The 12685-nt window shown below is 36.1% G+C and overlaps 1 protein-coding gene across 1 annotated transcript; it reads right to left on the bottom strand.

Annotated features, from left to right (window-relative positions):
* Positions 1-11109: 11109 nt before the first annotated feature.
* On the bottom strand, positions 11110-11973 carry LOC145060035 (sorbitol dehydrogenase-like). The gene is made up of 4 exons (XM_079007772.1): positions 11862-11973; positions 11694-11762; positions 11259-11494; positions 11110-11178 (listed from the first exon to the last, which is right to left on the bottom strand). Exons 1-4 carry the CDS (start codon positions 11971-11973, stop codon positions 11110-11112), a joined length of 486 nt encoding a protein of 161 aa, XP_078863898.1.
* Between the last annotated feature and the right edge of the window lie 712 nt (positions 11974-12685).

Raw genomic sequence — 12685 nt, forward strand, 5'->3', positions numbered from 1 at the left:
TTCATCTTACACATAGATATGAAGTATTTAATATAAACTACGTGCTATATGTGCATATTGTCTGAATACTTGTTGTCTATGCTGATGAAAGATTTTTATACATGTTTTAAATGATTTAAACTGTATATGTATTTTATCTCTATAAATATGTTGGGGTAAAACATGAGTAGATGTAATAGATAGTGTGTGATAAAATGATGAGACACCTCGATGTTGTTGTTGTTGATTTTTTCATCTAGCGGAGTATGGATGACGACCACAGACTCTTTTAGACAGTTCAGTGGAACGCTAGCAGACTCGCAACCTGTTGGTGTTTGTGAACGATGTGTTCACCAGTGTACTCCATCCCCCTCATGGTTGCCTTAAGGACATTTATTGTTGAGGAATCCCCTTAGCAGTAGTGTCCCTCCCGATGATGATCCTTAGGCTAGGTCCCTTATGCTAGGTGTTTAGGGACGTAAAGTGAGGATAACGGGAACGGGTAATCGGATTATTGTTAATTGATGAAATTAAATAACTTATTTATTGTGGGTTGAAAACCCTACGTGCTCACCAGGCTCCCAAGCCTGACCCACTAAGTTTCTTGTATTACAGGTAGTGGCGCATGAGCATAGATGTTTGGATGAGAGATAACGGATTATAGGCCTGTAAATACGAAATAATGTAGTAAGGCTCATGTTGTACTGTTTTTGCTCTTTATCTGTATCGAACATGACATCCCAAGTCTTTTAATGAAATACATTTATTTGGAAATGATTTTGATAAATCTTTATCATATTTTGTTTTAGGACAAATTCTGTAACACTTTCATTTAAAATGTTACTCTTATTTTCAAACAATTCATAAACAAAATCGGTCTTTTCTGGCCGTGAAAATGAGGATGTCACAGTGAACTACCCCACACATGATTTGGAGTTAGGGCCGTCGTTTTTTCCCTCAAGATCTGGAGGCACTATTTGTATGGGGTCCGGTGTAGCATCTACACCGACCATAAGAGTTTAAGGTATTTGATGGACTAGCCGAATTTGATTATATGGCAGCGAAGATGGTTGGATATGGTAAAGGATAACGGTTGCGAGATCCTGTACCATCTTGGGAAGGCCAATGTGGTCGTCGATGCTTTTAGTTGCTAGGCGGTGAGTACTCCTATCAGAGTTGTTTGCTTGAGAATGGTTGTCATCTCGCCTATGTTAGATTTGATCAAGGAAGCTCAAGTGGAGGGTATGAAGAAAGGAGAATTGGAAGGTCAAGCGGATCATGGGGCAAATTCCATTGTTTGTCACAGACAGCAGTGGATTGTTGACTCGGTGTGGTAGAATTTAGGTCCTGGCATCAGGTGGAGCGAGACAAAAAGTATCAGATGAGGCGTATAAGTCAAAGTTCTCTATCCATCTAGGGGCCACGAGGGCCACACAGATGTACAAGGATTTGAGGAGGAGTTATTGGTGGCCCTGTATGAAAAGGGAGGTAGCTTGGTTTTTTAAGTGGTGCCTGACTTGCAGGAAAGTCAAGGACAAGCACTAGAGACCCCATGGAAAGGTGTATCCGTACCCAGTCCCATGTGGAAGTGGGAGAACATCATTATGGAATTCATCAAAATTTGCCTAGGACGGCGCATGAGGTTGATTCAATCTGGTTCATCATGGACCGACTGACCAAGAGTGCATATTTCATTCCGATTGCAGAGAGCATATCCGCAGAGAAGCTAGCTGATATTTATGTCCGGGAGGTAGTGGTTCGGCACAGGGTATCAGTTTCAGTAGTCTCGGACAGAGATGTTCATTTCACCTCCAGGTTTTGGAGGAAGTTTCATGAAGAGTTGGGTACTCATTTGCATTTTAGTATTGCATACCACCCTCAGACCGATGGCCAGAGCGAGCGGATAATCCAGACGCTAGAGGATATGCATCGGGCTCATGTGTTGGATTTTGGGGGGATTTAGGATACATACCTTCCACTAGTCGAGTTCTCTTACAACAACAGTTATCATGCTAGTATTTATCGACCACCATTTGAGTTGTTGTATGGGAGGAGGTGCAGAACCTCGGTTTGTTGGGGCGAGGTTGCTCATCGGTTCATGGGAAGCATCGAGGTGGTACTTAAGACCACATACTTGATTCAGCATGTATGCGAAAGGTTGCGGGTCACGCAGAGTCGACATAAGAGTTATGTCGATCGATGTCGTTCGGACCTTTAGTTTCAGGTGGGAGACGTGGTGCTGCTGAACGTGTCACCTTGGAAAGCTGTCATCCAGTTTCGGAAGTGGGGAAAGTTGGGCTCCCGGTTTATTGGCCCTTTTAGGATTACTGCCCGAGTGGGCAAGATTACATACTGGCCGGACCTGCCTGAGGAGCTCGGTCAGATCCATAACACTTTCCACGTGTCTTGGTTATGGAAGTGTGTAGCCGATGATTCAGTAGTGATTTCATTGGATGATATCCATGTTGATGAGCGCCTGAATTACGTGGAGAGGACGATTGCTATCCTTGACAGGAAAATGAAGACTCGGCATAATAAGGTATTGAATATGGTGAAGGTGCAATAGCAGCACCGAAAGGGCTCTAAGTGGACATGGGAGTCGGAGGATGAGATGAGGGAGCACTACCCTGACTTATTTGCATCAGCACACTTCAAGGACGAAGTCTAAATCAATTGGGGGATATTTTTAACATTCAATTCTAGGTATGTTCTTGTTTGGACCTTAAAGTTGATTTTTTTGCAAGAGTGATCCCTCGTACGATGGGCGTACATTTGGTACGCTTAGCATACATGTGCGGTTGGATACGGGTACTTAAGCACGTACACTAGGCGTACGTGGTGTACATGGGACGTACGACAGCCAACACCAAACCTTAATTCTTAGGGCATGATCCCTGTTTAAACATTATTATTGCCTTTGGACACTTACTCTCATCAGCCTCCACTGTTCATTCGCCCCTTTCAAACCCTAGTTCACCTCCTTTGAGTGTTCTTGAGCTTTGAAGTGATTTTGTGGCATTTTAGTGTGTGTTCAAGAAGAAGGAACTTGGAGACCAAGCATTTGTTGAGGTTGAGCTTCTAGATCCATAGTCTTCATCAACTTTGGAAGCTTTTAAAGGTAAAAAGTTCTTACCTTGATGATTCATTTTAAGTGTTAGAGTTTAGGGCTTGTTTATAAGTCCATTTGGTCCGATGGGTTCTTTTTGTGAGTTTGGCAACTCCAGAAGTTAGAGGTGTTAGATCTCAGTCCCTTTGATGTTTTAGATGCATAAAAATGTCATATTGGTGGTTGATATGAGTCCATGCATGAATTTAAGTCCATAATGTGAGCTTTGTTGGACAAAATGGATGTTGGGTTCCATTAATACATACTAAGGCATAAAGTTGCCTACTTTATGTCTTAGAACCCAATAATGGTTGAGATCTGAAAGTTAGATCGAATGGTTAAAAGGATTAAGAACCAAATGGCTTAAGGTGGCAAGCAGCTTAGAACGTAGTGCGTACTGGTAAGTGGTCGTGTACGCCTTGCGTTAGCCTCTCAGTGGGCTTTTGGACTTTGGTTGGGCTTTGGACCTTTGGTCCTTAGTTAGTTTTTGGGCTTTGATCTGTTTAGAGTAAGTGGGCCTTAGAATTCTATTAGTGGACCTTAAGTTGGATGAGTTTGGCCTTTTTGGGCCTTGGGGCCCATTATTGTGTTTTGCGCCAAGTTTGATTAGGCCCATTATGGGAAGGGTAAAATGGGCTTTTTATCTTAGGAGTATGGATTTGGGATTTAGGCCCACGGTTATGGTTTATACCCTATCTCTGATTGGGGTAATTTGTGTATGTTTTGTGTGGGATCTTCCGGTTCGATAGCTAGGTAGTTAGTTATTTATCAGCGGACTAAGGTGAGTTTTCTCATTATATCAATGGGTCGAAGGCACCAAGGCCGACCCATTACTTGTGATGTAGAATGCTAGTCATAATTGTGATATTTATATGAAACTCTAGGATTTGACCCCTAGCAATTGTATGAAAGACCAGGATGTGGCCCCTGACATTTGTATAAAAGACCACAGTCTGACCCCTGGCAACTGTAAGGAAGATCGGGATTTGGCCCCCGGCAGGGAATTACTTGTAAGACTATGTTCAGGCCCATATCACTAATTTATTTATGTTTGGTATGTAGTACTTGGGGAAACTCACTAAGCTTTTGCTTATAGTTTGTATTTATGTTTTCAGGTACTTCCAGTGCTAAGGGAAAGGGTTTGATGTGATGGCACAGCATACTCCCCTCACTATTTTCCGCACTTATTGATATTGTTACTCTGATGATTGGACATAGTTATTATGTAATGGATTTTGGAACAATTTAATGACTATAACTCTTGTTTGGAAAAATGAAAATTTTTATCCTGGTTTTTGGGTTGTTACATTTATGATTGAGAAAATAGTTCAGAAATGTCAAATAAATTTATTTTTTAGGATAAAAGATAAATTATGATGGGTTTCCTGAAATTCTAATGTACATGTATTTAATAAACCTTTGTAACGCTTCGAGTTGATGAAACCCATTTCATAAAATCTGAACTATAAATTAGATCTTCTTCTCTAAGAAACTTTTTATGCTTTTAAAACTCTCTTGATTCCAAATAAAAGTTATTTTAAAAACTCTCAAATATTTCAATCTCTCTAAAATTTGATGAAATTCACTAAGTCTGTAATGTTTATTTCTTCCAATAGTCAAAAAGGATCTAGTTCCCCCCACGATGAATTCGGATTGACAGTTCCTTTAAGAAACTTTTAGGTCAATACTGATTTAGACAAATATGATGCATCTATATACATTCATATGGAGGTTCAAAATGTTCATACTATAAATTCTCCTTTCACAATCACCATGAATATAATTCCCATGAATGTACTATCTAAGGTTGTATCATCTTCTAAGAAACTCATGGATTCAGATATCATTATGGTAACTCTTGTTGATGATCAATAGATTACTTTGAGTAAGGAGATTTTTGTCAAATACATTAGCTTGCCACTAGTCAAAATTGATGTTCCTTTTTAGAAACTTTCATTAGAAGAAGTATTCAAGATGTTGTACTACATAGGATATCAAATTAAATTAGAATTGATGGGAGACTTAAAGAGGGTTAACCTTTCGACAATGTGGCATTTCTATTCCACTACATCTATATACGCATTTACAATAAGATTGGAGCCATCGATCGAATTGGAAGAACAATGTTGGAACTCCTATGGGGGATTTTCACTAGAAATCTCATTGATTTTGGAACTATACAATGTGAATATTTTCTTATCTATCTTTGATGAATGAGGATAATGATAACTACATATCGCATTTGGGTACTTCACTTGAGGAAGTTTCACTCTATTAATGAAGTTATGATGGGAGATAAATAGGAAATATTCATCGCTCTCACTCTTAAATGCTACTTTTTTCCTAAGGATCAATCCTCTTTGGGACCAATTAGACATCTCCCAAAATCTATGTTAGAGTTGATTAATTCCAAATCTATCGTCGTCGTAGCTCAACACTTCAAGTATAAGGAAGATAAAGCACCAAACCATCCTACCATATTTATTAAGAAGTGGAAGAAGATCTTCTCAAAGGAAAATTTTGGCAAAAAAATCTACTGCAACAATTTTTGTTTTAAAATATTGTATTATACAACTCTATAAAATATAAATTATTGTGTTTGAAAAAAAAATTGTTGTGTAAAAATCAATTTCCGTAAAATTTTATAGAAAGTTGCACTTTATTAGTTGTGCTTTTTAACAAAGACATGAGGAAATATTGTATTTTTGAATGTTATAGGTATGTATATTTGTTTCTGTTGAATTTTTCGTCGTTATGAAATATTTAGTGTTATGTAATGGACTCGAAGTTTTCATTTTGCTCTTCGTAATATGTTTAAATTATTTTTGAGTTGTGGTCCGTCCTCTGACTAGTTTTTCTTTTAAAACAAACCATTGACTGTTAAAATATTATTAAATTTAAGTAAATGATAAAATAAAATTGCAAGTTGAGCTATAATACAAAAATAGCTTTTGTTTACATTTTATAATAATGGCGTGCCAACAATTTAGAAATAAGTTTGAGACTTTGTAGCAAACCTATGGTTGGTTAGTTGACCATCCTTTCAATTTCTTTCATTGTAGATATTGTAGTAAATTACACAAACGGTCGGGTTTAAGTGTAATTTGCATGTTGGTTCATAACGTATTTTTTAATTCGAAAGGTTTTTACTGTTTGTTTTTGTTACGTATTTGGTTCATGTCTTATCTAAAAATATTATTTTTCCCTTGATCTTTTAATTTATTTAAATAAACACATCCCCAACCTCATCCCTCACCTTACCTTAATACCCCATCATTTTCCCCTATTCAAATAATAGTTTTTTTAGATAAAACAGGGACCAAGCACGCAATAAAAACAAAAAGTACAGACCAAACACGAAAAAAAAACAAATAGTAGAGACCTTCCGAGTTAAAAAAATAAGTTAGAAACCAACCATATAAATTACTTCAAACCCAAACCGTAAGGATCATTCCTATAATTTACTCTGGATATTGATAGGGACGACTTGGAGTGTATCCTTTTCAACTCGTTCCCATCCTTTAGGTAGGTGTCTATCACCCTATGGACTTTGACTCAACCAAAAACATTGACTATGATTCCTTATTCATTTATTTCAAATTAATTGTCTATTATTAAATTTTTTATTTATTTATTTTTTCAATTTTGACCTAAAATATTTTTATTTGTGTTATATATTACTTGATGAAACTTATAACAATGAAAAAACATTTAAAAACAATTCATTCATATATTTTTCATCAAGTATTATCTCTCAAAAACAAAAAATACTTAAAGTCAAAATTGAAAAATAAAGATTTCAAAAGTCAAATATGCACAATTAATTTGAGACGGAGATAGTATATTTCTCATTGCCGCTCTAATACCCCAGCGTACCAACAACAACGATGTATGCCTAATCATAAATGATTATATATATATATATATATATATATATATATATATATATATATATATATATATATATATATATATAGAGAGAGAGAGAGAGAAAAAAAAGAGAAAAGTTCAATAGAGAACTATTAAAAATGGTTTTTCAAGGAACCAAATATTTTTTCAACTTTTAAATTTTATTTTTTATCGAAAAAAATCTAAAAATATCTAAATTAATAACTTCACCTTGTGAATACTAAAAAATAAAGACAAAAGTTCAAAAATGGTCCCTATGGTTTTCAAAAATATCAAGTTTAATCCTTAAGTTCAAAAAACTTCACAGATGGTCCCTGTGGTTTCAAAACTTTTAACAAATGGTCCTTTTGCTAACGTCGTTAGCTTTTGGCCGTTAAGTGAAGGGCGTTTCTGTCTTTTCACTACCACATGGACCATTTATGAAGTTTTGTCTTATTTTAAAAATAATAATAAAATAATTACTGTATGGTTTCAAAGCACTCCATGGATGATGACAATGGGCCCCTTTGATGAATTCTAGGTTAAAACCCAAGACTTATCTTTTCCCTATAAATAGTCATGTATTATTCATAATTAGGGTTAAGAGTGAGACAAAATGTAGCCGCCACGTGAGGTTTCTTATGTAGTGTTAGATTTTTTAGTCTATGCTGAAAGTGTAATTTATTCCTCATGTTTTGAATAAATCGAGTGATCATTCGACCTAATCTTCATATTTGTGTTTGTTCTTATTTTCCGCATCTTGTTCATCAAATCTTAAGTAGGGTTTTAATCCCAACAAGTGGTATCAGAGAGGGTCTTTGAAGATCTATTGATTTTTGAAGTATCAGTTCTTGATTTGATGATTTTTGCACAAGTTATTGAAGATTTTTTGTGTTTTGGCGGTATGGAATCAAACTTCTTGTTCAAGCTACTGTTCATGAAGACTTATGGTGTATTCTACTATTCATCGTGGTATTTTTTCTTTTCTTTGGATCTGATTTGTTTTGAGATCAAAATATTTTGATTCAATTATTTTTCTATAGATCCACGTTAACCACGAGTTCCACTGTTACTCATTTTTTTTTTGGATCTGATTATTATTCATTCAACCGATCCAATACCGTTTATTTGTTCTTGAGCCCATTTTTTTTTACTCTTCATTCGTTCCATCCTTTGGGCTCATTGTGTTTGTTTACTATTCATCATTTAGCCCACTTAATTGTTGAAATCGTAAGTTCTAGATCCGTAAGTCAAAATCTTTGTTGGCTGATCGTTTGTTTATGGCGTTTGAAATCACAAATCACGCAGTCGACATATCTCTTGATTGGGAACATTGCATATTGAAATCCTCTGGTCAATCTAAACGATTTATTTGACTTTGCTAATCACTCGTTCCAATTTGATTTATCACCTATTTTCTGTTCTTGAGTCGAGATGTGTGAATCACATCATTCACAAAATCGATTTTGACTTTGTTATCTGATTATCTCATTTGATTTGATTTGCTTAATCTGTTCCTCATCTCAATTGTAAAATTGTTGAGTGGAATTTTGGAGTCCTATGATGTACAGTTGACGAACAGATGGTCAAACCTAAAATGCATTCAAAGTCAAAATCAATTTTGGAATTGAATTGATCCTTGGTCACTGATCTGAATTTATGGAGTATATTGTCGACTGACTTGGAATCGGAATGGCCAATTAAAAAGTCAAATTGAAATTGTGGTGTTCTCATCTGTTCGCAATTTGATGGTCCGCTGTTCTTATTAATCACGGTGAAATGGGTCTCGGAATCGAGCATGTGTTTGGTTAGGGCTTATATCAAAATCGATTGTGTGATGAACAGATGAGGATCGGATGAACAGAACTGGGTTTGTTTGTGGTCAAATACTGAAAAATCAAAATCGCTATGAAAGCCTTACCTGTGAACGCTCATTTACTGTTCTTCTCTTTGGGGTATAATCAACGAAATTGAAGCGAATCTATGATTGGGTTCGTCTGTTGCCTTGGCACGAAAGAAGGGAAGACAAAAAGCGAACCTATGGTTCGACTTGGCCAATGTTTCGCTCTTTGTTCGCATCGTCATGCTTGATTTTGCTTTTGTATCAATGGCCTTGGAACGTACCTGGAACGAACTTGAGTTCGGTTGGTAGCTCTTGGAACGAAAGGGCTTGAAGCGAATGTAGAGTGAGAACAATAAGCGAACATGTGAGTGGATTCGCCTTGGGATAAAGCTGATGCACTTGGACTGAACCTAGAACAACGACCTTGGGTTCGCTTGTTAATGGTTGGAGCGAACGGAGGATGAACCGAAAGCGAACCTGTGCTCGGACCGAACATGGTTTCGGTTCAATGAACCTGGACCAAACTTGGTTTCGGTTGATTGTACTCGAAGCGAACCTATTGCAGTCGATGTTTATATGTGCCAATTTCAAGATTTCGCGTCTGGTTTGAGTCATCGTTGAAAGATCATCTGGAGTATGATGTTGTGCTCTTTCATCTACGTCTAAATAGGGAAGATAGTAAAGTTTAATTTTTTGGTCCCTGCAATTTCAGCACATTGGCACTTTTTGTCCCTGTTGTTTTCACAGATTGGTATTTTTGGATCATTTCCAGTTTTTGCTTCAAATAAAGGGGTATATTGATGCTGAATTACCATTCCAGCCCCTGTCTTTCAGCAAGTGACAGTTTCGGCCCAATATTCATAAAAGTTTACTACATTGAGGGCCAGTGAACAGTTTTAGATTTTTCAACGCTCATAGTCTTTCGTGAACAGAAAAATAATGATTCCATCAAGTCTTGGTGGTTTGGAAAGTCGTTTTTCGTGATAACGTCAAATTTTCACGACTTTTTTTGGATTTTATACTTTATTGTGTATATTATTTTGTCATGGGGAAGCATAGTTAATTTTTATCCATTCAAGATCATTCTCATGACCATAAGAAGGCTTTATAATCACATTTTCGATTATAAATCGGGGGAGAATTTGATATGACCATTTGAAATTGGATTTTAACTTTTCAAATTTGATGATTTTTGATAAAGCTTGTGGTAGAATTATGAAGGTAGCTTTTACAGTGGAAGTTCTTCATCGAGCTCTGCTAAAGCTTTTACAGAGAAGTATCCTTTACAGTAGAAGTTCTTCATCGAACTCGGCTAAGGACTTGTTATATCTCCGACTTCTAGTATTTTCTCGATCAAGTAGCGTTACGAATCTTAAAGTTGGGTTGTTACATGATATTTTTTTTGATGGTTTATATTATTAGCTTATTTGAAGATTATTGTGACTTGGAGGGGGAGCTCTTCAAAGACAAGAAGTGATTCGGTTTCTTTGTTCTGAAATGGGTTTTTATGGCGGGTTTGGTTTTCATGAAGATTCTTTGGGATTACATTCGAAAATGAAGTTTAAAGACATTACTTCAGTGCTTGGTTTATATATCCTAGAGCCCGTGTTTGAAGACTATTGAAGAATCAAGATTCGTGGATTGCTTCATATATTTTTCGTTGTAGATCTTTTTATTTGCTAGATGCTTGTTTTGGAAGTTAAAGCATTGCCATCCATTCCATACTTTGAGGGGGAGATTGTAGGGTTTCAAAGCACTCCATGGATGATGGCAATGGGCCCCTTTGATGATTTCTAGGTTAAAAGCCCAAGACATATCTTTTCCCTATAAATAGTCATGTATTATTCATAATTAGGGTTAAGAGTGAGGCAAAATGTAGTCGTCGCGTGAGGTTTCTTATGTAGTGTTAGATTTTTTAGTCTATGCTGAAAGTGTAATTTATTTCTCATGTTTTGAATAAATCGAGTGATCATTCGACCTAATCTTGATATTTGTGTTTGTTCTTATTTTCTGCATCTTGTTCATTAAATCTCAATTAGGGTTTTAATCCCAACAATTATTTAATATAAAATGGTCTCTCTCTCTCTCTCTCTCTCTCAAAAATCCCGGTGTAAACTTCACACCTCTCGTAAGCGAAACAGTCATCTCATGGTGGCCCTTCCCTACCAGACACACTTTGTGTCGGCACGTGTGGCGGTGAGAGCCGTTGTCATTGTCTAGTTGAAACCTGCATAATCAAAGCTCACATCCACTCCACTTCCCATGCCTTTCAGTATGGATTCCACTTCTCCTTTCATATCCTAAGTTTATTAAATCTGATGGATACCCACAGTTTGAAACATGAATCCACTGGATGCACCACCTGTTGATTGAAACCATAATCAAAATTAGGGTTTCAACATCTTATTGGGGACGATAATGATGTAAGAGTATAACCTTTACCTGATTGGCAAGAAATCCGTGGACGGGAGGAGTGGCGAAAAATTTCATATCTGGGCAAAGATTGTATTGGCCTTCTTTGCATTGTGTACATCTCCAGCAGCTAATTTCAGGCTCAAGAGCTACACAATCAACAGGGACAAGATCATTCACATTGCTCAGAATTTCTTTAATCCCACCAGCACATTCATATCCGATATCCATCGGTTCTTTCACCACAAAATATGCACATCTTAATGTTTGTGTATGTTTTCACAGTAAATTTTGTATCGGGGATCAATTACATCGATTGTTACTCTATATATTCTATCAAGTAAATAGAAATAATAATCCAGAAGCACCCATAATTCAAAAGAGGATTCTAATTATTCAATTTGGCAAAATCACATATCTAGAATTAGATGAAACCCTAAAAGGGGTGAGGGGGATGATGATGGACCTTGAGATAGTGAACATTACTATTGCATATACCAACAACTTTCATTCTTACTCTAACATCATAAGGCCCTGAATCGATTCAATCAAGTTGATCAACTATTGAAATTAATCTTGATTTACTTGTACAACTAGAAATTAAGAAGTGGAAGATGAAGATAGAAAGGATACCAAGAGGTAGAAGCTTAAAGGGTTGGATCTTGAGGGTGTTGGTGGAAACAAGCCAAGCAACCATGTTTTCTTCTTCAACATTTAAGCGATCACTCTTTCCTCCTTTACCCATCTCTCAATATCTCTACAACTTTACAATAATCGATGAGGACTGATATCGCTACTTCTTCTTCTACCACTGTGGTGATATATACTTGTCTATTTTTCTGCATGTTTTACTAATTTTTTATACGAAAATTATTAATTTGTGATACGAAGATTATGAATTTGGGTATCCAGTTTGGAGAGAGAGAGAGAGAGAGAGAGAGAGAGAGAGAGAGAGTGACTTTAATATTAAATAGTTATTATTATTGTTTTTAAGGCAAAACTTCATAAATGGTCCCTATGACAGTGAAAAAACAGAAATGCCCTTCATTTAACGGCCAAAAGTTAACAAAGTTAGCGAAAAGGACTATTGGTTAAAAGTTTTGAAACCACATGGACCATCTGTGAGGTTTTTTGAACTTAAGGACAAAACTTGATATTTTCGAAAACCACAAGGACCATTTTTGAAGTTTTTTCAAAAATAAATTATATATTTTTCAGATTCACCGTGTAAACTCATATTCACATTGTGAATCTGTATAGATTCACACTGTGAATTTGACAGAAAAAAATAGTAAATTTTTTTTATCGAATTTGATATCATTGGAAAATTGATAAAAAATTATGAAATTTTGTATTTTTAGTTTTTTTATTAATAAAAATAAGCTTTAAAAGTTGAAAAAAAATATTGGTTCCTTGATTCCATGTTTAATAATGGTTCTCTATTAAACCTCACCATA

Source organism: Lactuca serriola, chromosome 6 (genome assembly GCF_051521515.1).
Source record: "Lactuca serriola cultivar US96UC23 chromosome 6, Lser_US96UC23_V15, whole genome shotgun sequence".
In the NCBI taxonomy this organism is placed as follows: Eukaryota; Viridiplantae; Streptophyta; class Magnoliopsida; order Asterales; family Asteraceae; genus Lactuca; species Lactuca serriola.

Bases quoted from the DNA above. Each gene is read 5' to 3' on its own strand.
- LOC145060035 (XM_079007772.1), bottom strand. From the start codon at position 11,973: ATGGGTAAAGGAGGAAAGAGTGATCGCTTAAATGTTGAAGAAGAAAAC. The intron at 11,495-11,693 runs TCCATCATCATC...AACATACACAAA, and splicing joins TAATGTTCACTATCTCAAGG to CATTAAGATGTGCATATTTT. The intron at 11,179-11,258 runs GTAAAGGTTATA...TTCAATCAACAG, and splicing joins ACGGATTTCTTGCCAATCAG to GTGGTGCATCCAGTGGATTC.